At 40.8% G+C, this 26,162-nt stretch overlaps 1 protein-coding gene across 6 annotated transcripts in view; it reads right to left on the bottom strand.

The window, feature by feature from the left end:
- The window catches only part of RAPGEF4 (Rap guanine nucleotide exchange factor 4), a 299,972-nt gene that overhangs the window by 245,706 nt on the left and 28,104 nt on the right, over positions 1 to 26,162 (bottom strand). For all 6 annotated transcript variants that reach the window (XM_070508109.1, XM_070508118.1, XM_070508117.1 and 3 more), the window contains exon 2: positions 2,586 to 2,728. In XM_070508109.1, the coding sequence (XP_070364210.1) occupies positions 2,586 to 2,728 (143 nt within the window). The remainder of the gene's footprint in view (positions 1 to 2,585; positions 2,729 to 26,162) is intronic.

The raw sequence follows: 26,162 nt of genomic DNA, 5'->3' as shown, positions 1-26,162 counted from the left end.
ATCCAACACTCTATGAAGTGGAACTCTATTAAACAGAACTCTTTTATATTTACAGAGCAGTAATAAGGAATGATAACCCTAAATGCTATAAGATCCTTTGAATTTAAGAATCGATTGATGTTCCATGCAATTTATCTTAAATACATTTCATTATATAATGATTCCTGGAAAATTATCACTTTAGATGGGTACATATTAACAAGCTTATTTGACTCAACAAAATACCAGACTTTCACTCCAATTTCCTAAATGCATTTATATTAAAAGCAATGTATTTTCTAGGATAGAATGTCTCCTTTTAAGCTAACCAATGAATGATTAAGAAAAATAAAACCTACTTTAAAAGTTTTGACTACTGTATTATCATTGTCCATTTTCTTGTTTTTTAATAAATTCACTGCTTTTAGGCATTAGGATTAACTACTCTTTAGAAATGACTCTCATCAGAAATCTCCAAACCTGATTTTGCTTTACTTTTGCAATCTCAGAGAGAAAATATTTAGATATTTAGATAGAACCTTAGTTCCCATATTATATTAAGACTAGTACTTTGGAAAGTCATTCTGAAACACTGGTTCAAAAATCTCACAGAAACCCAACTATCCTTTTAAATATCCTAGCTAAATAACTAGATGGAGTGATCTGACATTTTAAAATTCTTTTCACAGTTAGAGTCAGAGGTCAAGTGACTCAATGAAAAATCACATGACAACTCAGTGGGACACTTGAGTTCTGGCAAGGCTAGTGCTTCTGGGAGCCGTAATTAATGATGACAAGCTGCTCTAAACTCCCTGACTAAGACATGCTGTGGACAGGCGAAGCACAACAACGGCATCCGACCAAGCGCGATGATAAGCTTGAGACGAGGAACTGATGAGTTTACAGCTGCCCTCTCCAGTGGCTCTGCTCTTCCTAGCCTTTGTAAGTGACTTATTTTAGAGTTAAGGCTTCGCCTTTCGAGAACTTTTTGGCTCCAAAAGACATTATCATTTGCCAATCAAATTCACATTACATATCATGGAAGATTCATTTTGAAAATGGCTTTAAGAAACAGAAAATAGAGTCTCATTCCCAAATGAATAAAGTCCCTAATATCAGTAAGAAAAAAAATATTGGTTTGGAAACAATACATATGGATTGTTTTTTAAAGAGAAGTGGGACTACATTTGCATGTGCAGACATGGGAAAACACCTTGAAGGATATACACAAAGTGTTAACAGTAATCTTTGGGTTTGGGGATTGTAGGTGACTTTTATTTCATTTGTCTTCTAAATTTTCTACAATGATGTTGTGACAGACCCTGTTGGTTTCCCACCCAGAACCATGCCCTCCCTTCCTCTTATCTAAGTGAACCCAGATTTTATACAAGTCCCCCACCCTCCTCCAACGGGCCAAGTGCTCAGAGCACACGCACTTCTTGCCCAGCTCCACTGGAGTAATCATGATTGGTCTAAATCAATCGTGGTGATCACATTATCTTTGCCAGTGTTTGGGCTGGACGTGGCCATATGATACAATTCTGGCCAATGCAATAATAGAGGAAGTCTCCTGAGAGACTTCTGAAAGGAGACATAAGAAGAAATCGTGCTTCTCTAATTGCTGTAGATATCTGAGAATCCTTTGGGTCAAGTCTGGGAACATAAGCCAACACCTGCGGATGCCTAGCAAAACAAAAACAAAGCAAGATGGGAGGGACCTGTGACCTTAATAAAGTCATTGAGCCACTTAATTAACTAACTCTAAAGCCATCCTATCCCAGGACTTCTTGCATATGAGTAATTGATTTTTCCCTCCATGTATGAGTAATTGATTATTGAAGCCAGTTGGATGAGAGTTTTCTGTTAAATGCAGCATAAAGCATCCCAAAAGATGGAAAAGCACTATTTTTTAATGAAAAAAATACTTGTTTTTCAATGCAGCTGTCACTCTATCGTTTTACTCTCCCTGTCCTCTATTCATACTTGGAATAGATGATATCACTCAGGTTAATTCAAAACATTATTATTAGCATTAGGTAAGAGTCCTTTTTTTTTTTTAATTTTATTTTTCCTTATTTTCCCCAAAGCCCCCCGGTACATAGTTGTATATTTTTAGTTGTGGGTACTTCTAGTTGTGGCATGTGGGATGCCACCTCAGCATGGCTTGATGAGCAGTGCTAGGCCCGTGCCCAGGATCCAAACCATCAAAACCCTGGGCTGCCAAAGCAGAGCGCGTGAACTCAGCCACAGGGCTGGCCCCCAAGAGTCCTTTTATCTTTATTTAATATCCTACTGGCTCATATATTTCTTGGGTTAGAGAAAATAATTATTTGAATTTCTAAGGATATAGCTGAATACATGAATCAGTACATCCTTCTAGCTCCATCTAGAAAGTAGGCTGCCCTGGAAGAACCATTTAAATGCTGTGAACAAAGTTAAGGTAATGCTACATGGAACTAAATAAAGTAGAGGGAAATGTCAACCTAATACCTTTGGTTGAAGCTCAAATATTTGGCACATAAATACCCCATATGTTATCTATCCCCATATCTACAAATGAGCACAGACCATACACGAAAATATACCACCGGAGTTGCATTTCTTACATGTTATTCCTTTTTCCAGATTCTCATAATAACCACACAAACAAATCTGATGAAGGAGATTTGGGTGAAATTTCTCAAAAGCTTTAACTTCTTTCAGCCGTGTGAAGATTATATCTACATCTTCACTGGATCGTTCCAGTGGTCTATAAAGGGGATAAAAAGCACAAAAAATTGTATCAGTAAGGATTAACCTGAATCAACATGCATTATTCTAATTATACCCAAATTTATACAACTATACCCATTGCAAGTATTTCACTGCAAATATTTATCCACCTATCGCCATTATAAGTATGTTCAGGCCTTTGTCAACTATTTACCTCAAATCACGAGTATTGCAGATGAGGTGTTATTGTGATTTATAACAAGAAATGTATATTTGGCCTTTGTCCACTGTCCCTGGCACTTCTCTTCTAGAACTCTTGTAGTTTCCTATCTGAGAGCCGTGGGGGCATCTTTTTGTTGTAATATTTGGTTTTTTGCCTTCAGTTCCTAAAATGCTTCAGAGCCATAAAGGTGAAATGGGTGTCTTGTTATTCATAACAAGCCCCTCTCAACCACAACAGAGTTTACGTTCAGGAGGCGACTTTTGGAAAGCCCCTAGGTAACCTAAGGATGGGGGCTGGTTGCCAGGAAGACCAACCATGTGATTAGAGGGTTGAAACTTTCACCCCAAGCCCATGACCTCCAGGGAGGAGAGTGGGACCGGAGATTGAGTGCAATCACCAATGGCCAATGATTTCATCAGTCAGGCCTAAGTAATGAAGCCTCCATGAAAATGTCTCAATTCCAGCATTTGGAGAGTTTCCAGTTGGTGAACACACAGAGAGCTGCACTCAGAGAAGGCATGGAAGCTCCTCGCCTCTTTCCATACCTTATCCTATGCATCTCTTCCATCTGGCTGTTCCCATATCTTTTTATAACAAACTGGTAATCTAGTAAGTAAATGTTTTCCTGAGTTCTATGAGCTGCTCTAGCAAATTCATCAAACCCAAGGAGGGGTTTGTGGAAACCTTCGATTTATAGCTGGTTGGTCAGAAGCATGATAACAACCTGGACTTGCAACTGGCATCTAAAGAGGGGAGGGCAGTTTCTGGGACTGATCCTCTAACCTGTGGGATATGATGTCATCTCTAGACAGATGGTATCAGAATTCAGCTGAATTGTAGCACCCAGCTGGTGTCAGAGAATTGCTTAATGTGTGGAAAACCCACACATCTGGTGTCAGAGGTATTGACAGTGTGGTAGTAGTGTGAGTAAAGGAAACACAGGAGGAGTGAGTTTTTCCTTTACAGATGGCTACAGCAGGAATCAACATCAAAGTCATGAGTTCAAGGTGACCTTTTGGGTTGTGTTTAATCCCTTAGAAGCACCAGGATATGAAAAGATACAGGAAAATGCAGATTTTACTTAAAATTGAGGTCACAAACACAAATGCCTGCAGATGACAATCAGAAAATAAGTGAGTAAAAAGAGCCAAGTATAATGGAAAAAATCTCTACTGTATGAAAACAATGGTGAAAGTGCAAAGACAACCGAGAACAGATACTCAGCCTCAGTGTTGGCAGTACTATAAGGAATGGTGGGGATCAGAGCAAACTGCAGAGATGGGACTATCTACAAGAAGCAGGCCTTACTTGGCTGTTTTCCTCATTACTGGTTTTCTGTGGAAACATAGGCAGCCATCTTCCAGTTGTTCAAGGAAAGATATCTAGATGTTTGTTCACATTTCTTAAACATTGTGTAGGGCACACAAAAAAACATCTATGGACTAGATGCAAATTGTTGCCCGCCATTTTGCCTTCTCTGGATTAAGAGGAAGCAAAGAACCAAAAAAAATGTGGTACTTTTACAGATTATATAAACTATTTTCTTTCTTTTCTTTGAGCAGTTTTCCAAGTCTGTTCCTTCAATATGCTTTGCAAGATCACATCCTATTCCTTGATAGATATTTCACATTATACAGAAGCTATCCAACCTCGCGTATGCCCGGAGCATTCTGGGATCGGAGGAAATGAACAGGGCAAGGATGTGACCAAGACAGATAATTCCCATCAAATACCCATCTGTTCCCTGAATTTACTAGTTTCCATTGCAGTTATGTTAGTCACGTTCTGACCAGTAGACTGTGACAAAACTAGCACGTACTACTTCTGAGGTATGACTGTTAAGATCCAAGGGGTATCTTCCATCTCTCTCTTCCTCAGCCACAACTCTGCAGTGTGTTATGGGTTGAACTGTGTCTCTCCCCAAAAATACGTCAAGGTCCTAACACCAGGTACCTGTGAGTGTGACCTTATGTGGAAATAGGGTCTTTGCAGATATAATCAAGTTAAGATGACATCATACTGAATATGAGTGGGCCATAATCCAAGGACTGGAGTCCTTACAAGAAGAAGGAAATTTGGACACAGAGACACAGGGATGATGGCCGTGTGAAGGTGAAGGCGGAGATCGAAGTGATGCATCTACAAGCCGAGGAGTGCCGGCAACCAGCAGAAGCTAGAAACAGGCAGGGAAAGAGCCTCTCCTAGAGCCATCAGGAGAACATGGCCCTGCTGACACCCTGATTTGGGACTTTTAGCCTCCAGAACTATGAAAGAATAAATTTCTAGGTTCAGTATAAACTATACTAGTTTGCAGTATCTTGTTTCAGCAGCCCTAGGAAACTAACACAGAAGGCACGTATTTCAGATGCTATAGCCACAAGATGGAGACTTTGTCTAAGTGACAAATAAACTTCCATTGTGTGAAGCTACTGAGATCTGGGGGGAGGGGTGTTACCACAGCATCACCTTAACCAACACAGAGGTCAGGACTAGAGGTGCCAGAGTCCCAAGGAACTTGGGACATTGTCAGAGGAAGACGGATCCCATCATCAGAGATGAACATTTTTGGAAGACAGGAGCAGATGACCCATCACTAAAAGAAAGACCTGGGACACAGCTTTCCTGAGTTGAGAGGCTCTTTACCTGCTCCCATCACACTTTCAGGCCCAAGAAAACCAGGGTCAAAAATATGCCCACAACCTCAGCTAGCCTCCTGACTAACTCTGCTAAAGGGTTTAGATCCTGCTTCCCAGGGAGGAGGAAGGAATCTCCTGAGGCATTAGGCATTAGCCCACTTTCTGAGATGACCAAGTGCCTGGAAGAGCTGACAGGTATGCAGGCTGTACCAGGGAGGGTGCAGCACGTCAGAACCAGCGCATCCTTTTACCTGTCAGCCCTGTGGAAAGGCTTTAAAAACTCCCTGCCAGAGTTGTTCTCAAAGTTAGGGGGCTTTGAAACAAAGGCTAGAACTCCAATAGTTAATAAAGGGGTACAGACAACTTTCAACAAGAGTCTTTTTGTGCCCAGTGGGAAAGCATTTCACAGGCAGTGAGGTGACAGCAACTGGCAGAGGTGCCCCTCGGTGAGGAGCCAAGCCAGTGGGGCACACTTCATGGGAAGCAGTGTTGGCACCAGCAGGGAGTCACACCCAGCCACAGCAAGCAGCCACATGAACCCCACAGGTGGCCACAGCAGCATCAGCACTAGCCTGCAGGCCCAACGCAATGGCAGCATTTGAAAGACGATGGGAGGAATCACAAGGACCAGATGAGCTGGAAATTGATTGTTATGGTGGATTCTACTTATATCAGAAAAGAAATAAGTGGAGATTAGAATCCAACTTCCTTCAAGAAGGAAAGCAGCATCCCATTTTGTTTATTCTCCCCAGAACATATCCCATATTAGGAAGGCAGACCAGGGCAGCTGAAAAACATTTTTGGCCCACACTCCCCAGAAGAAACTCCAGAAGAAAAATGTGTTTCCTCACATTTCTTAAACATTGTATGTACTTCCACACGGTCCAAAACAGGCAGAAAAGAACTTCAAGATTTGTAACCAGACTGTGTGAGCTCAAGGGACAAAAGATACTCGGAAAGACAAAGTTAATTTGAGATAACCAGGACAAGTTTGAAACCTCTCTTCCTGACGTTTTCTTTGGGCACCCCCAAATTAGGTCCTACTAATGTCGCCCGTTGTTTAAGCATTTAAGGCCACAGAAACAAGGGAAAGTAATATTTTACCTGTCTGCTTTTATTGGGTACTTGGTGGAGTAAGGAAAATTCCATTCAGCGATTAACCGACATCTTTACCATCCAATCTCGGAAATCTACCACCGCTGACAATCCTTCTGTTGCCTCTCTTCTCCTGTGAATCCATAATTTCCTAATGCCACCTAGACTCTCGCCTCTGGTAGATGTCGTGCCTGGCACTTCCTTTATAGACCCCACAGTACCCAGCGGAGGGCCAAACATGCAAGAAGTCCTTGGGCGTGATGTTTCACGGTGACCTCAAACTGAACTCGGCTTCTCTCCAGCACCTGCACCTGCACTTCCCTCACCACATCTGGGTCATTCCACCTACTCAGCATCTCTCAAATCCACCGCCTCCTCTTAACCCCTACCGCCGCTGCCTCAGTGGAGTGTGAATGAAGGGCACATGAAGCATGTAGCTGAACGGCACAGCAGTCCTTTCCTACGAGGCTGGAGAGCCTGGGTTCTAATAGTCGGCAGACATATTTTAAGCAGGATAGTGGTATGACTGGATGAGCATTTTGGAAAGATGACCTTGACTGAAAGTAGAGGCAGATGTGAGAGGAAAGACCAGCAGCCAAGAGAACAGTTAGGAGCCTCTTGCAGTAGTTCAAAATGATGATGCAGCTTTCTCTAATTATAACGCACTCTAGCTCCTTTCCACTCCCTTAATAACTGCGTACAGCTGGTCCCCTAAGTAAAAGGAAGTAAAAGCTCCAAGTTCAGAGAAGGTATTTTCCTTAGCATAACATCTGACACCGGGACCCATTTTTTAAATCACTTTTTTAAAAACTTCACTTTTAAAACATGTTCAAATAACAACAGAAATAACCATTTACAAAAGAAGACACTGTGGTGGGCAGGATCCTAGGGTGACCCCCAGTGATCCACAACTTGTATAATCCCCTTGAGTGTGGGCAGCAGCTATAATTTGCTTTTAGTCAATAGAACATGGCAAAGTGTGGAGATATCACTCCCATGATTATGTTATGATATATGGCAACAGTAAAGAGATTTTGCAGATATAATTTAGGTCCCTAATCAGCTGACTTTAACTTAATCAAAAGTAAGATTTTTTTCCCCAAGTGGGCCTGACCTAATCAAATGAGTCCTTTAAAGGACAGTGGAAGTAGGAGATTCTTTTGCTGGCCTTGAAGAAGGAAGCAGCCATGTTGCAAGAGGGCCAATGTGGCAAGGAATATGTGAGACCCCTAGCTGGTAACCAGCAAGAAAACAGGAAACTCAGTTCTACAACTGCAGGGAACTGAATCGTATCAGCAACCATGTGAGCTGAGAAGCAGTCCCCCAGCTCCAGAAGGGAACACAGACGAGTCAGCCCTCAAGACCCTGAGCAGACGGGGCTGGCCTGGTGGCACAGCAGTTAAGTTCGCACGTTCTGCTTCTTGGCTGCCCAGGGTTTGCTGGTTTGGATCCCGGGTGCGGACATGGCACTGCTTGGCAAAAGCCATGCTGTGGTAGGCATTCCACATATAAAGCAGAGGAAGATGGGCATGAATGTTAGCTCAGGGCCAGTCTTCCTCAGCAAAAAGAGGAGGATTGGCAGTAGTTAGCTCAGGGCTAATCTTCCTCAAAAAAAAAAGAAAGAAAGAAAGAAAGAAATTATTTAAAAAAAAAAAAAAAAAGGACCCTGAGTAGAGGATCCAGATAGACATGCTGAGGCTCCCACCCCTTGGAGATGGTGAGATGATAAATGTACGCTGTTCTGGGCCACTAAGTTTGTCGTAATTTGTTACACAACAATAGGAAACTAATACAGACACAAAGTTATTTTCTCACACTGACTCATTTCCTTATGAGCAGCTTAGGGTTCACTTCCTTCATGGAGCTTTTCCTTACAACGTTCTCTCTCTTCTCTGAAATCCAATTGATGACATTTCTTTTTGGCATCTTATCACATTGTTTCATTATTTCACATTTCATGCATGCAAATTTTGTCTCTTTGGAGATACCATCATTCATCTATCCATTCATTGGGTACATGCTATTTGGGTCTTATTTTTTATAAACCACTGATTCACTGTGTTCCTGCTTTGTTTTGTTTTGTTTTTTCTTCTTCTCATGGTTCTTCAGCTCTTCCAGGATGAATTTCACAGTCCATCATCGAAAACTTTCTAAATCAGACAGCAAGGTCAGACAGAGATTAACCTATCTAAGTTAGCAAAAGGCACAAACCAAAAATATTTCTGATAAAATAAAATTCTTTTAAGTACTAGATAAATTGTAATGGTAAATAATGCCTGTCAGCAGTATCAAAAAAGATCATTTTATTAGAATGTGTTTATAATCTTGAAAGCAGTGGTTTTAACGCATAACTTTTTATCATATGTACCTTTCAAATTAATGGCATTCGAATAAACAAGACTTAACTTTGCAATATGAATTATCCAAATCTATGGAATGTTAAATGACTTTACACCAAACACATCCTCTCGAATGCAACCTATCCATTCGGTAACATTGCTCTCCTACTGTACATTCGATACCTTCCCCTGAAAGAACAAAGATGAGCAAGACGCCGACCCTACCCCCAAGGAGCTCACAAACCAGTGGGGAAGGGAGCCACATCACGAAGATTAGAACACTATATAGCAAGCACTATAATGTGGGGACCCACAGTGTTCTGGGCTGGACCTCATGTTACTGCACAAAGAATGAAAACATGTGAACTACCAAAATCAGGTGTATGAGGGAGAGCAAAGGTTCTGGATTCTGGGTGCTGCCCACGTGTATCATGAAATGTAAAAATCTAATATGCTCTTAAATCTTCATTCGTCAATTTGGGATTATCTAGGGACTAATTAACCAGTTTCTGGGTTAGTTAGAACACAAAAGAATAACACATAAGCATTTGTGGGAAAAAATGTACAATAATCATAAAATCAGCAAAAACATCTCCCCTTAGATGACTTCTGTTGTCTGACTTTATGATAACCAATATTTGAAAATCCTTTGCCATGAGGAGGGCCACCCCCTCCTGTGTCTGCTGAGCGAATCCCTCAGTGCTAACTCCTACAGAAGCTCGGGGGACCTCCCCAGGCAGTGGACTCCAAAACCCAACAGAGAGACCTGTGCAGGTGCAGGAAGGAGGTGAAGAAGGGAGGGGAAAGGCGGAGGGGGAGGCAGGACTGCCTTCTGCCCAGTTGCCTTCCCATAATCATAAACAGGAGGCTCAGCCAGGAACTGGACAACAATAACCAACTAGACCAGTACTATCATCTTGCAGGAATGTATGTAATGCTTACTTTCCTCAACTATTCAACCTGTATTTTTTTTTAATTTCCAGATGTCTTTTGAAGATCAGTAAATGTATTTCAGAACATTGGGTATAATGTTAATGAAATACATTTGCATTAAAATGACTTTGCGGTTTGTTTTAACAATAACAGCGTTATAAAGAGCTAGTTCCCTCCCCAAATGAACTGGTACATCCAAGATAATAATACATGTGAGCTCTATAAATTATAAAAGGCTACAAAAGCCATTATTATTACTGATACCGTCATCTCCATCATCATCATTATCAGCCACAAAGAACTTTTCAAAGAAGTATCTAATGAAAACAATGAATAAAGAGCTTAAAAACATACACTAGAATTCTTGTGTGCCTTTTGAAGATTTTACAGATAGATGTGCATATATGTTTTTCTCGCTCTATTACAACGACAGTAAGATCTCAAACACTATACACTTGACAAATCTCGACCCTTTTGTAACACTATTAACTTTTCAAAGGGGTTTGAAAATTTTGATCATCACAGCCCTGTTAGATGAGGCAGGTATTATGAACGCTATTTTACAAGACAAAACATTCGACACAGAGGTTAGGTGAGTATTAGTATGCTAAAATCATGTGTATTTATAATGCCACTGATGACATGGATCTATCCAAAGTCTTTGAAACTCAAGATGTTTACCACTTATCACGTCATCATTTTAATTATAAGATTATTAATCACTTAGAATACTGAAATGTTTACTCTTTATTAATTACAAGTTTTCCCGACGATGTCAAAAAAATTCAGAAAGGTGTTGAAAATATATTCATTTAACCTGCAAATATTTACTGAGTATCTACATGAGAGGAGAATAAAGCACCTGGTGATGCAAAGAACACGGCTTCTTTGGTAAAATTGCGTCAGGGAGATTCATACACATACAGCAAATATCAAGGTGAAATGTGGTGAGAAGCACAATTAAAACAGGAAGGAAGGGGGGCCAGCTCGGTGGTGTGGTGGTTAGGTTCACGTACTTCGCTTCAGCAGCTTGGGGTTCACAGGTTTGGATCCCAGGCGTGGACCAGCATGGCTCATCAAGCCACACTGTGGTGGCGTCCCACATACAAAATAGAGGAAGATTGGCGCAGATGTTAACTCAGCGACAATCTTCCTCAAACAAAAGGAGGAAGATTGGCAACAGATGTTAGCTCAGGGCCAATCTTCCTCATACACACAGACACCAAAAAAGCAGGAAAGAAGGGAATAGGAATTCAGAAGAGGAACAGCATCACTTACGGATGAAAGTTCTACAAAGACTTCAAGAAGGCATTATTGCAAATTCTTCCTAAATCAGTTCTTTCTCATTTCTCTTTTTATGACTACAGTACTACCATCGTTTGGTCATTTAGTCCTAAAAATGTGATGTATCACTACGGCCCTCTCCCTAGAGACCTGCTCGGCTGACTCCTCTCCTACGAGCTTCCTACCCACCAACTTCCCACCCCACACACACACACACACGTGCACGCCTGTCTGTGTGCACACAGATATGCACAAAGACACAAGTACACATACATGCATACACACACACACAGAAACATACACACACACTAAGATTCTTTGTTGATCAAACTTTAGTCACGTTCCTGAACCTTCTCGTAGGCCCATCTGGGTACTTTCTTGTAAAATGAAGTTTTAGCAAGAACGCTGCTAAGTCAGTTTATCCAGAAGCCCTCTTCCTCGAAATCTAACCACCCTCCCGATCAGGTTCCTCATCCTCCCCCATCCCTCAGGTGATGTCTGGTCGCCCTCGCCTGTCTTCAGCAAGAATCCCGTTAGGTCAGTTTAGCCAGAACCCCACTTAGCCCTGGTGTTTCCGTAACCACAAGCCCTCCAGGACCAGTTCAACTGACCCCATCTTATCAACAAAGGGATTAAGAATTGTCTTTCAGAAAATTTGCAAAGTCACGTAGCCAGAGCACATACAGAAAAGAAGAAACCTGGACCTGAAAGGACCTCAGAGCCAAAGATTCTTCTCCACACAGAACCAAGGGACAGGGACACAACTGGAACTTAAAAAGTTGGACTCTCGTCAGAAGCAAGGGGTCCGTCATTCCAGAAGATCCAGCGTTAAAATTCCTTGCCCACCTCACCATGAAAGTTTAGAATCTCATCATAAAGGTTTAGAATCTCATCACACACGTTTAGAACCTCACCATAAATGCCTGAAGCCCACCAATCAAAACTTGTCCAGCCAGCATTTCCGCACGCCAGCCTCTTCTCCCTAACCTCTTACATTTCACCCCAAATCCTGAATCGAGGAGACAGATCTGAGGGCACACGCCCCCTATCTCCCTGCAGATTGATCTCAGAGAATACAGCTGATTTCTCTCCCAAAAGCTGATGCCATAATTAATTGGCTCATTTATGCGCATCAGATAGCCTGATTTGGGGGGTTCGGGGAACCCCATTTTTGTGTGGTAACATTTCTTCTTAGTAATTTTCCATCCACTGACCGCCCCCCCAGCCTCCTGCTCCTTGGCTATAAATTTCCACTTGTCCATACTGTGTTCGGAGTTGAGCCCAATCTTTCCCCCACTGTAAAATCCTGTTTCAGTAGTCCCTATATCTATATCAATGGTCCTTAACAAAATCTGCCCTACCATCTTTAACAAGGGTCATTGAATTTTTTTTAACAACACATGCGCGCGAACACACACACACACATACGTACACATCCTTCAGTTCATTCAATTGCCAAAAATTCTCTCTTGGCTCTTGATTCTGCTTGTGTTCAGGGTGACTCAGAAAAATGTCCTTGATGGATCCTAAGACCCCAGGTGCAACTGCAGCATCTTATCCTCACAGCTGAGTCTGACTGTAACAAAGCACACCAAGACCTCTGTGACCCTTCTAAAATATGGCCTGCACATCTGCCATCAGGGAGCAGAATACAGCCAGTCTGCAAATTCCTGGCCGACTGCCTCCCTGTTTAGAAATCATGCCTGCCTGCTTTTATGTCTCTATAACAGAGTGCAAAGAAAACTGCCCGTTAGGGTCCCAAATGAGAGAAGAGAGCTATGACTGGAGGTCACTGTGGACCACCATTTTCATGCTGAGCAGAGCAATAGGAGGGATAAGAACACCACCTCTCTTTTGCAGACAACCACTCCGTCATCTGTCCCATGGTGAGAGAGCTGTCAGCTCCGGGACCCAGGCTATCGGGAGAGTTGAAAAAGCCCACCTTCAAGCAGGGCAGGAATAGCCTGCTAATATCTAAATAATTCATAACTCTGCATTTGTTAGTGAACACAGAGAGAAAACCTTTTTGACTAGGCCCAGTGTGTTACAATTTGTCTCATTAAAATTAAAATGAAAATACAAAATCAAAGTACAGCCTTGCCCAATTTTAACAGACCCTTTCCAAAAATCTTCTCTGATTGTCCATGAGCATCTAAACCCAGCACAGCATCATCAGGCTGGGCATAAGTCTCTCCCCAACTCTCCCCCTGACCCCAGCCAATCTGGGATGCTCACTGGACCCCATAAAGCACATAAAATAGGACTCTATCATAACTTTCCCTAGGTAATACACTTGTTCTACCAGCATTAAGTTAAAAATAATTTCTTTTGGTTCCTTAAAATTTTAGAATGGCTTCTGGAATGACTCAGATAGCTGATGTTTCTTTAAAATGCTTCCGGATAAGGTTGAACTGATGGCTTTTTTTCCCCTCTATACAATATTCACCAGAGTAAGCAACGGCTCTCAAAAATCATTCCATAGTACTTAGGGCTAGACTCAAATTTGAGATGACCATTCAAAAATTGCCCCTGCTATACAACTAAATATTTGGAGAGCCCTAAGGGCCTGAGGTTGTGAGGATGAAAGAATGGGAATCTCTTGAGTCAGATCCTCTGATAATCTTCCTTTCTTAGCCCTCTCTGTTCCTGGATAACAAGAAGGAGACCCCTGAAGGAGGAAGGAAGCGAAAGAGAGGAAGTGTACCGAGGATGGGGGAAGAGGAGGAGAGGATATTACTTTACCTAGAACGGTGAGTCTCAATCTTTCATCCATGCCAACCCACCTGAGGCACAGGATACACGCCCACGAGTATCAGCAGAGAGAAGCACATTTTTAGCAGGGCATTTTGAAAATGCTTCCTCTCCTTGGATCAGCTGGTTGAAAATTTCTGGCTTTAAAAGAAAAGTGAGTATGATACTATAATGGTAGATACACATAATTATGTTTTTGTCCAAACCCATGGAATGTACAACACCAAGAGTGAACCCTAATGTTAACTACGTACTTGGGGGGGATAATGATGTGTTAGAGTAGGTTCATCAGTTGTAACAAATATACCACTCTGGTGGGAGATGTTGACAGTGGGGGAGGCTGTGCATGCGTGGGACAAGGAGTGTATGGGAACTCTCTGTACTTTCCACTCAACTTTGCTGTGAACCTAAAACTGCTCTAAAAAAATAGTCTATTTGTGGAATAAGGCTTGGGGCCTTTTACTTATTTGTTTATTTTATTTTAAACCCAGCTACTCATGGAAAACCTCTTGCATCTTGCTGTCTCTTCCAAGCACCCTTCTGTCCCTTTCTCCTCACCCCCTCTTACCTCTACCTCAGCACATGCTGTTGGTGCCCCTGCTGGTTACAACTTAAAAAAACCACAGAAAAGTGAGTAACGACGCTCAGTCAGAGACTTGAACTGAGAGTAGTATGTAAGTGTAGCATTGCAAAGTAAAGAGTGCTTGTCGGATTATTCACAACAGCCAAGAAATGGAAACAACCTAAATGTCCATCAACAGATGAATGGGTAAAGAAAATGCGGTATATACATACAGTGGGATATTGTTCAGTCTTATTCAAAAATAAAGAAATCCTGCCATATGTGACAACATGGATGAACCTTGAGGACATTATGCTAAGAGAAATAAACCAGTCACTGAAGAACGAATACTGCACGATTCTACTCATACGAGACGTCTAAAAACGCCAAACTCGAGGCTGGCCCCATGGCCAAGTGGTTAAGTTTGCGCGCTCCACTGCAGGCGGCCCAGTGTTTCGTTGGTTCGAATCCTGGGCAGGGACATGGCACTGCTTATCAAACCACACTGAGGCAGCGTCCCACATGCCACAACTAGAAGGACCCACAACGAAGAATATACAGCTAGGTACTGGGGGGCTTTGGGGAGAAAAACAAAAAAATAAAAAAATCTTAAAATAGTCAAACTCATAGAAACAGAGAGTAGAATAGTGGTTGCCAGGGGCTGGAGAGAGTGGGAAATGGGGAGTTTCTGTGCAAGGGATATAAAGTTTCAGATATATAAGATGAGTAAGTTCTAGAGATGCGCCGTACAACATTGTGCCTATAGTTAATAACACTGTATTGTGCACTCAAAAATGTGTTGAGGGAGATCTCTAAGTGCTCTTAACACAATTTTTAAAAATGGAATATTTATCAGAAGTCAAGAATATTGACACTTATTCCTGTCACTAACATTAAGTCACTGTGTGATCTGGAAAGTGTCTCCAGTAAAAGCCTCCTTAGGAATCAAGTATGCATTTTCATTCATTCATTCACTCCTTCAACAAATACTTACTGGGCACTTACAAGGAGCCAGGCCCTATTCTATGACATCATTGTAAGAATGCTGACCTGCTTGATGGATTTTTTAGAGAGCTAAAAATGGCAAAATACTATGAAAACATGTTGCAATAAACAACACTGAAATATACTAAAACATTGGCGGGTTTCAACACCCAACATAATTGGGTGATGAGTCTCCTCGTTCCTTTCCTAAGAGTCTTTGGTCATTAGAAGAATTCACCCTGTAAATGAATAGTGTCAATTTCAACAGATGCTACGAATATTGAAGTAGTTACATTTTTTATTTGTTTGTCTGTTTGTTTGTTTGGGTGAAGAAGGTTGTCCTTGAAGTAACATCTCTGCCAATCTTCCTCTATTTTGTATGTGGGACGCCACCACAGCATGGCTTGACAAGAAGTGTGTAGGTCTGCACTAGGCATCCAAACCCATGAACCCCGGGCCACCGAAGCAGAGCATGCAAACTTAACCACTATGTCACCAGGCTGGCCCCTAAGGGTTAAATGTTTTTAAAGTCTAGAAATACATAGTAAATAGGAGTGAATATTAGTACAAACCCATGGAGGGAAATTTGATACTATCTACCAAAAATTAGAATATTTTAATACAATAATTCCAATTACAAGACTTCTGCAGATATTCTTGCACACATGTAAAATTATGTATGTACAAGGTTATGAAATAAAACATTTAAATATGAATATAAATAATGATAAATCTACACAATGGAATAGTATGCAAACATTAGAAAGAATGAGGAAGCTCTATGGATATGAAATAATCCAAGGTATCACTCAATAAAAAATAAGGCTTAAAACACAGTGAATAATGTGCTGTCACTGACATGTGGCAGAGAGAAGAAATATATACATATATTTTTATAAATGCATGGAAGTTTGGACAAGAAACTGGAAACCAGTGTCAGTGGTGACCTTCAGGGAATGAACTAAGTGACTGAGGTACAAAAGAGGGAAAGAGACTTAATTTTTGCTGTTTACCCAGAATGAATATACACACAAAAATTATATAAAAATATTTCCAGAATCCAAACGCTTCTCATCCTTTGTACTCTTTCTGCCCTGAATCTGTGCCACCATCCTTTCTTCCCCAGGCCATGGCACTGGTCTCCTCTCAGCAGTACCTGCTTCCACCCTCGCCCTCTTAGAGTCACTTCTCCTAGAGGATCCAGAGCGATCCTTTTCAAATTTAAGTTGGATTATGTTGTGTCTCTGCTCTAAACTCTCCAGTGGCTCCCCGTTGCTCTCAGAGAAAAAAAACAAAGTCCCCACATAATCTGGCCCCCAAGCCCCTCTCCAGTCACCTATTTCCTTTGGAACCTGATCTTCTACTATTTTCCTCTTACTCCCTCTTCTCTAGACACACAAGTGTCTTTGCTGCACCTTGAAGGCCTCTGCTCCACCTCCGAGACCACATGACAGCTATTCCTTCTACCTGGGATGCTTTTTCCCCAGATATCTGCAAGACTCACCCCTCACCTACTGCAAGTTTGAGCACAAACTCTCTTCTCAAGGAAGCCTACCCAGACTCTTCTACTTAAAACCACAGTCCTCTCAGCAGCACCTAACCCATCTTTACTCAGCATCCTCTTTTTCCACAGCACTTAACACTTCCTAACATAAATAATTGACTTATTTATTTTGATGATGGCTTCCAGTAGAATGTAAGCTCCATAAAGGCAGGGATTTCTTCTGTTTGGATTACTGCTACATCTCCGCTACCTGGAACAGTGTCTGGCATAGAGTAGGTGCCCAATGAACGTTGTTGAAAGAATAAATATACTTTTGTGCCTTTTGCATTTGTACACATGAATGTATTATCATTAAAAGTTACTAACATTTCGAAGAAAATTCGAACATTACTTTTTGGTTAAGAAACAGCAAAATTTTTGCTGTTTTCTACCAGTCTTACAAAATCAGAGTAATAATGAATCCTCAGACTACCAGTGTTCTCAGTGAAAGAATACACAAAAAAAAACCACTTTGTCTTTCAATAACAGCTTATTTAGACACCAAGATTTCTTGTAGGATCCATTTATATTTTCCTTCAAGAGAGCTTGTTAGCCCATGCTAGTTTTCATAACTAATTTAGTAAATCTAAATGTTAAAAAATGTGACATTAAACTACTTATGTATTAAGCCTTTTCTGAAAGTAAAAACCATATGAGAAATGGAACCAATGCAGTTCTAAAGCTATATGTAGAAACAAGGAGGAACAGGTACCATTTTTTAAAGTGATGCACTCAAAGAAATCTATTCAACTAGGCCCAAATTAAAAATGGTTCTAAACTAGAATACATAATATAGCACCAGCAACCACAACAGGGTTCATTAATCCTGTGTGGAGATACTCAGACTGTTCCTATGGTAACTAATCTCTCCTGCTCCATAATACTCGTAATGGATATAAATATATTTAAATGGGGGGATGGGCCTGAATGTTATCTTAATTGGTAATTAACAGATAGGAAGAGAAAAACTGGTATGTAGACACATTGGGTCAAGACAGGTCTCTAGATTAGGGATGAGGTTATGGAAGCCTGAGTGTTCAGTCCTCATAAAGAACCAGAACTCAGGCAGGAGGACTGAATCACAGAAGAATTCCAGGGCTTCCAGCAAAGAATCCAAGCAAGGATAGGACAAAGAATTTAGCATGTCAACGTAGGCATCATTTTGACCTAGAACCAAAGGTTTTCAACTAGAATTTATCTCACCAGCTCATCAACCTTTATTGAACCACACATATTAGCCAAGTGTCAGTGGAAACTCTACAGGCATCTTTAGTTCCCTAGCAAAATCATCTCTATGTTTGATGCTCCAGGTTGGTCACGTAAGCATTATGCAGAATGGCAATTTATATTTTCTTAAATAAAAGGAATCTTCTATTAATTAAAAAAAACCTATTCTTTCAATATAAAAGATGGAGAACTTCCACTTCTGGCTATGATGGATAACTGGTGCCAGATTAACCCTCCAACAGTAAACAATTTAAAAATTGAACAAAATACATGAAGCAACTGCTTTCAGACATTGGATAACAGGTAACACAGGACTATGACCCCAGAAAGAAGGGAAACACAAGAGGTAATCCACACAATACCTTCGATGTTTTACCTGGAGATATTTTGTGGAACACAGGCAGGGAGGGAGAACACAAGCAAAGCATGGCAGTCTCAATGGGCTGGTGTGACAGTGATTCAAATTCAGGGATGGTAAGGTTGCTGTGATTTGCAATGAAGTGAACCAGAAAGAAGGAGCGGTTCATAGAAAGAGCTCCAAAATTTGGCAGGGGTCTTCTTGAGCCATTGGCTACAAATGTGCAGACCAATACTTATGAAGAGGGCTGGCAGACAACAGTTCCTGGGGGGTGTTACTGAATGGAAATTCTAGAGGTCGCACAGTGCTGAGAGATATAGCAGCTCTGACAGCCAGAGCAGACAGAGCTCACTGATTACCCTGGACATTAACTGAGACTCCAAAATGACCACTCTAGCCTAAGACCTAGACCTACCCTAACAAGGCTTAAAAATAAGCCTCAATAGAAGCAGGCTGATTCGCCAGTAAGTTAACTGTCTATGAAACAGAAGCTGACATTCTTTAAAGGAAGAAACAATATTAAGATTCTCAATATCATAGCTTTACAATGTCTAGCACGTAACCAGAAATTACTGCATATGCAGAAAAACACAGTAAAATATAACTCATAACCCCCCAAAAAAGCAAATAGAAACAGACCCAGAGATAACAGATGTTGAAAATACCAAACAAGGACTTTATAACAGCTATTATAAATATGTTTAAAGATTTAAAAGAAAAGATTAGCGTAATTTGTGAAAAGATGGAGAATATCAGTAGAGAAATAGATACCATAAAAAAAGAAGTAAATGAAAATTCTAAAATGGAAAAATACAAAATAAGAAGAGAAAAAAATTCACTGGATGCATTTAAGACTAGATTGGGCACTACAGAAAAAAAGATCCCTGAACCTTAAGGCAGGCAGTTGAAATTATCCAAACTAAAGCACAGAGAGAAAAAAAGATAAAAAAAAAAATGAACAGAGGCTCAGTGACCTATGAGACAATATCAAAAGAGTTTAGTCTACATATAATTAAAGTCTCAGGAGAAGAGAGAGAAAATGAAGCAGAAAACATATTTTAAGAAATAATGGCTGAAATGTTTTGACTAAAAAGGCAGTAAAAGACTCCAAAGAATCTAAAATGTTATAAAGCAAAATTTCTGCTTTGAGTATGGTGGATTAAAGATGGTCAAAAAGGCTTTGTCATTATCTCCATCAAGAAGTGGGACTTCTTGGGGCCTGCCCAGTGGCACAGCAGTTAAGTGCACACGTTCCACTTTGGCAGCCCAGGGTTTGCTGGTTCGGATCCCGGGTGCGGACATGGCACCACTTGTCACGTCATGCTGTGGTAGGCATCCCACATATAAAGTGGAGGAAGATGGGCACAGATGTTAGCTCAGGGCCAGTCTTCCTCAGTAAAAAGAGGAGGATTGGCAGTAGATGTTAGCTCAGGGCTAACCTTCCTCAAAAAAAAAAAAAGAAGTGGGACTTCTTAAGACTTTTACTGTTTGCAGATGACATGATTCTACATACAGAAAATAATAAAGAATCCACCAGAAAACTATTAGAAATAATCAACAACTACAGCAAAGTTGCAGGATACAAAATCAACTTACAAAAATCAGTTGCATCTCTATACACAAATAACGAACTAGCAGAAAGAGAATCAGGAATACAATCCCATTTACAATCACAACAAAAAGAATAAAATATCTAGGAATAAATTTAACCAAGGATCTATACACTGAAAACTATAAGATATTATTGAAAGAAATTGCAAATGACTTAAAGAAATGGAAAGATATTCCATGCTCATGGATTGGAAGAATAAATATAGTTAAGATGCCCATATTACCTGAAGCAATCTACAGATTCAATGCAATCCCATTCAGAATCCCAATGACACTCTTTACAGAAATAGAACAAAGAATCCTAAAATTTATATGGAACAACAAAAGACCCTGAATAGCCAAAGCAATCCTGAGAAAAAAGAACAAAGCTGGAGGCATCACAATCCCTGACTTCAAAATATACTACAAAGCTATAATAATCAAAACAGCATGGTACTGGTACAAAAACAGACACACAGATCAATGGAACAGAACTAAAAGCCCAGAAATAAAACTACACATCAATGGACAGCTAATCTTTGACAAAGGAGCAAAGAACATACAACGGAGAAAGGAAAGTCTCTTCAGTAAATGGTGTTGGGAAAACTGGACAGCCACATGCAAAAGAATGAAAGTACACCATTATCTTACACTGTACACAAAAAGTAACTCTAAGCAGTATCTTTTCAAATACCATGTCTACTCAGGCAAGGGAAACAAAAGAAAAAATAAACAAATGAGATTGCATCAGACTAAAAAGCTTCTGCAAGGCAAAGGAAACCAAGAACAAAATGCAAAGACAACCCCAACTGGGAGGAAATATTTGCAAATTACATATCCAACAAGGGATTAATGTGCAAAATATATAAAGAACTCATACAACTCAACAGAAAAACAAACAACCTGATCAAGAAATGGGCAGACAATATGAACAGACATTTTTCCAAAGAAGATATACAGATGGCCAAAAAGCACATGAAAGGATGTTCAACATCACTAATTATTAGGGAGATGCAAATCAAAACTACAATGAGGTATCACCTCATGCTGGTCAGAATGGCTATAATTAGCAAGACAAGAAATAACAAATGTTGGAGAGGATGTAGAGAAAATGGAACCCTCATACACTGCTGGTGGGGATGAAAACTGGTGCAGCCACTGTGGAAAACAGTACAGAGATTTCTCAAAAAATTAAAAATAGAAATACCAGTGGCCAGTCCAGTGGTGTAGTGGTTAAGTTCATGTGCTCCACTTTGGTGGCCTGGGGTTCACAGGTTCAGATCCCGGGCGTGGACCTACACACCACTCGTTAAGCCATGCTGCGGCGGCATCCCACATACAAAATAGAGGAAGATTGGCACAGATGTTAGCTCAGCAACAATCTTCCTCAAGCAAAAAGAGGAAGATTGGCAACAGATATTAGCTCAGGGCCAATTTTCCTCACCAAAAAAACCCAAAAACGTACAATCCAGCTATCTTACTACTGGTTATCTATCCAGAGCACAAGAAATTAACAATTCAAAGGGATTTATGCATCCCTATGTTAACTGTAGCATTATTCACAATAGCCAAGATGTGGAAGCAACCCAAGTGCCCATTAACTGATGAATGGATAAAGAAAATGTGGTATATATACACAATGGAGTACTACTCAGCCATAAAAAAGACAAAACCATCCCACTTAGAACATGGATGGACCTTGAGGGTATTATATTAACCGAAATAAGCCAGACAAAGACAAACACTGTATGATTTCTCTCACATGTGGAAGGTAAACAAATACACAGATAAGGAGAACAGATTAGTAGTTACCAGAGGTGATGGGGGTTGGGGGGGAGGGTGAAAGGGGTAAAGGGGCCCATACATATGGTGACATAAAAACTAGACTATTGGGGGTGAGCAGGATGCAGTCTATACAGAAACTGTTATATAATAATGTACCCTTGAAATTACACCATGTTATGAACCAATACGACCTCAATAAAATAATTAAATTAAAAAAAAAAGAAGTGGGACTTATTTCCCTTCCTCATGAATCTAGGCTGGCCCTGTGACCAACAGAATGTAGTGGAAGTGACACTATGTGACTTATGTTCAGCACTGCCACTAACAAGCTGTACTACCTTGAGCAAGTTGCTTAACTCCCCTGGGCCTTGGCTTCCTCCTATCCAAAAGGGAGCCATGGGGCTAAATTCTCTCTGAGAGTCTGTCCATCTTTAGGAAAGTTTCTCTTCTAAGAGAAGTTATATATTCAGCCAATAAACAAATAATAAATAAAAATAAGTCAAGATGCTACGTCAAAGTGTTACCATATAATTACTCGGCAGTTCAGAATCTGAGTATCTTAACCAAAATGGGACAAGGTCGACCAGATGTACTGCTAAGTCAAAACACACCCAGGAACTTGGTTGGAATGATGTTCTCCGTACTGTATAGCTGGCTATGGCCTACAAACAAAAGATTATATCGCACATGGTCCTATCAGCTAAAGATGACTGGTAAACTAAAGATCACCGAGGGCATGGTAGGATGCATTTCTTACAGATATTCTCCCATTTTCTTCTCTGTCACAGTGCCCAGCCTTCAACAGTGAGTAGACTATTAAATAAATCTAGAGTTGGCTAGTACAGAAAACATTGAATATGATTTTTGATAAATTTTGTTTGGCTAAAACCTTTTGTCATACCCACCAAGACTAAGACACCTCATTTCCATGTTCCTACACTATAAATGCCAGAGAAAACAGATGCCTTGAATTTCATTCTTTTTGGAAACAGCTTCTGGTACCCCTTCAGAGTGCAACGTGGCAAGAGCAGTCCTCACCGACACAAATTTCCAGCGCGCCTCACTGCAGAGAATGAAACGCCCCGGGCGGCAACACGATCTGTGCCAAGGACATATGGCAGGGATTATGACTAGTCAGGGATGAAGATTCGATCTGACAGCCCTCCTTCTTACTGTTAGTCATTTTGGTTTTCAAAGTGATCAGAATCAATAGTCCAAGCCAGGTAGGCTGGTGTATAGAAAGCTGATTTAATAAAAAGAAAGCTGGCCTTGCATATAGTGTCAGGCAAGGTTTGAATCATTGCATCCAGCAATGATGACTACCCAGGCAATACGATGCCTCGCGATAGAGTCCCCAGTGGGCCAGTGGCTGGCCAAAGCCAACATCAGAAAGGGACCTTGGTACAGTCATATACGGTCCCTTTAGTAAATAGGTACTGTGACTCTGCATCCACATCAAAGACACAGCTCCAGTTTGAGAGATTATAACAGACTTCCTAAATGCTAGAAGCTGGCCACCTCTTCTAGTCCTGCTGTGAGGAATAGGGAGCCACTCCTCAGGGCCAGCAGGAATCAGATGCTCACACCATCGCAGTCCCAAGGCTCTGAGCAAGCAAAACAGGAAATACCTTCATCCCACAGCTTTTCTTCACCAGAGATAAAGGGCATCAGAATTTGGAATTTCAGTCTCCTACTTCTCTCATTCAACAAATCTGTTACCTGTCTACCAGGTTCAAAGCACAATGAAAAGTTCTTTGAGTTACAGGAAGAATAAGACTTTGATTCTGACCTAAAACAACTTGCAATCTATAAGGGGATCTAAGATCTCTGTCTACATGACAATAGTACAAGGATGGAAGCAGTCATATGGGTCCATATAAAGGTACACAGAGGTCCATATTACAACTCCGGTGGGGGGGTGGTGGTCAGAGCTGGATGAGGTAAGAATGAGTAAAGAAGGATTCACAGAGAACTTTTTCCCTCCAATTCTCAGCTTTTCACAGCATTTTAGATGAAATTTGAATTGGGTCATGGAGAGTGGGCAGAAACTGTATAAGCATAAACAGAGAGGGGAAAGTTTGCAGGCAACAAGACAGTAACGCATGAGCAAAGGCAGGGAGGTAGGAAACTACAGGCCATGAGTAGCCAGTAGTTCCAATGGTTACTCAAAGAGGAAAACTGAGAAATAAGACTGGGATTCTATGAGGGCAGGGCTGGAACGCCAGCCAGTGACAGAACAGACATTATTCCACTAATCATGGGGGCCAGCAGAGATTTTAAGGGGACTGAAAAAATCAGAGCCATCATTTTGGAAAATTAGTCTTCTAGCAGGAAATGAATTAGAGGAGAAAGGGACAAAAAGTATAGAGACTAATTAGGACAGAGCTTTAGGGCTCCATATGTCATACCTTTCAAAATATCATGCAGCCTTCATTTCCATGACACTTAAAAAAGTATCCACATGCTCATTCAGGGGTGGCAATAATCATACTTTCTTCTTCTCTCTCCAGTGCCCTCTTAGAAGTAGTGTGACACTAAGCCCAGCTTTTCCTGGGACAGTCATGGCTTATCCTACAGTCCCAGTGAAATTATTAATAGTGCCACCATTCACAAAAGTATCCTGGTTTGGACAATAAATTATCCACGTGCCAGGCTGAAGCTGTCTCCTTCCACGTCTCTGTGAGAGCTCTCCCGGACATCAGGGATACGGAATCAGTGCGGACAATTCACAGTCCGCTCCCCTCACTCGCTGTGTGGTGATCATGCAGCCAGTTTGTCTCTCTCTCCACGTCATCAGGTAATCCCCATTCTTCTGGCTTTAGAGCTTCTGCTCTCTTGTTCTCCAGCTCCAGGATAGCGGGGCAGAGCAAGACGCAGCTCTGATGGAGAAGGTGCTGGTGTTGGAGAGTCGGGGTTGGGACAGTAGGGGAGGTGCAGGAAGAGGATACAGGATTCTCAATGCTGGGGCAGGAGAGACGAAGGACAGGGGCCCTCCAGCTTTCGATGAGTAAGATTCTCGACCTTTCTCTCTTCTCATCTGCAAGTGTCAGTGGGTGTGTGAAGATGATGAAAGGGTACATGCAATGAAGGAAACTAAAAATGTAGCTTGACTGCATTTAATTATAGTCATTTATTTGAACATCAAAGGAACCATTTTTCCCTAATTACAATGCTGTCCAGGAACAAATATGTAAATCATGAAAGTACCTGATCAGTTTTCTTGTGCCTTTATTTGATTATAATAGTAAACTGTCTATACGCGTTCATAATTATGGTTGGTTACTCACATGGCATGATCATTTGTTTACATTATTGATTTCTTCTAATAGTAATAAATCATCTTATACAGGAAAAGATCTGGATTTTTCAGGCACCTGTGAACTCTTATGAGAAAGAAAATGCTAAGCCAACAGGAATGATCTTTAAAACCAAAGTAAATTTGCAAAAAGTGGCACTAAATTGCTTGGTGGGCCAAGATTACTAAATGAGGAGAACAATCCAGCCATTTAGATGGAATTCAACCTAACGAGTTTAGTCCAAGAAAGAGATCAAAGAGTGGATACTGACATTTCCTGGAAACCTGGGTGCTGAGCAGACTCAGAAAGCAGGTGCTTACAAATAATTAGTAATCCTGGGTTTACAACAAAACTAGTACAAATAGATAAAGAACACAAAATGTTTGATAGGAAAATAAACTTGACTCTTCCCCTAGACTATGGCAACTTTAGTGCCGGGAACACATCTGACAATTTGGTTACCTACCACAGTGTCTGGCACACAGTAGGTGCTTGGTTATTCACATATTCATTCAATAAACATACTATATACTTAATAAATCACTGATTCATTAAATTCATTTCATAATTCATTTTTACTCTAAGTATGTTTATTTTTATTCTTTGAATTCGAAAATTCTCTTTGAATCAGTGCCCAGTTTCAACAGTTATTACTTTCTACTGGATGGACAGCTTTTTATTTTTCCTTGAGAAACAGACATTTTTCTTCATAGATTAAATGTGGACTTTTATTTAACCTCCACTGAAGTCTACTCTATTGTTCTCAATATAACAACTGTATCCACTCTCCATATTGTTAGGAATTTACTTACTTGTAGGTGCATGTAAATTAACAGTTTAAAAATAACACTTAAAATGTCTTTAA

Source organism: Equus asinus, chromosome 4 (genome assembly GCF_041296235.1).
Source record: "Equus asinus isolate D_3611 breed Donkey chromosome 4, EquAss-T2T_v2, whole genome shotgun sequence".
In the NCBI taxonomy this organism is placed as follows: domain Eukaryota; kingdom Metazoa; phylum Chordata; class Mammalia; order Perissodactyla; family Equidae; genus Equus; species Equus asinus.
This window is presented reverse-complemented; position numbering and strand designations above follow the sequence as displayed.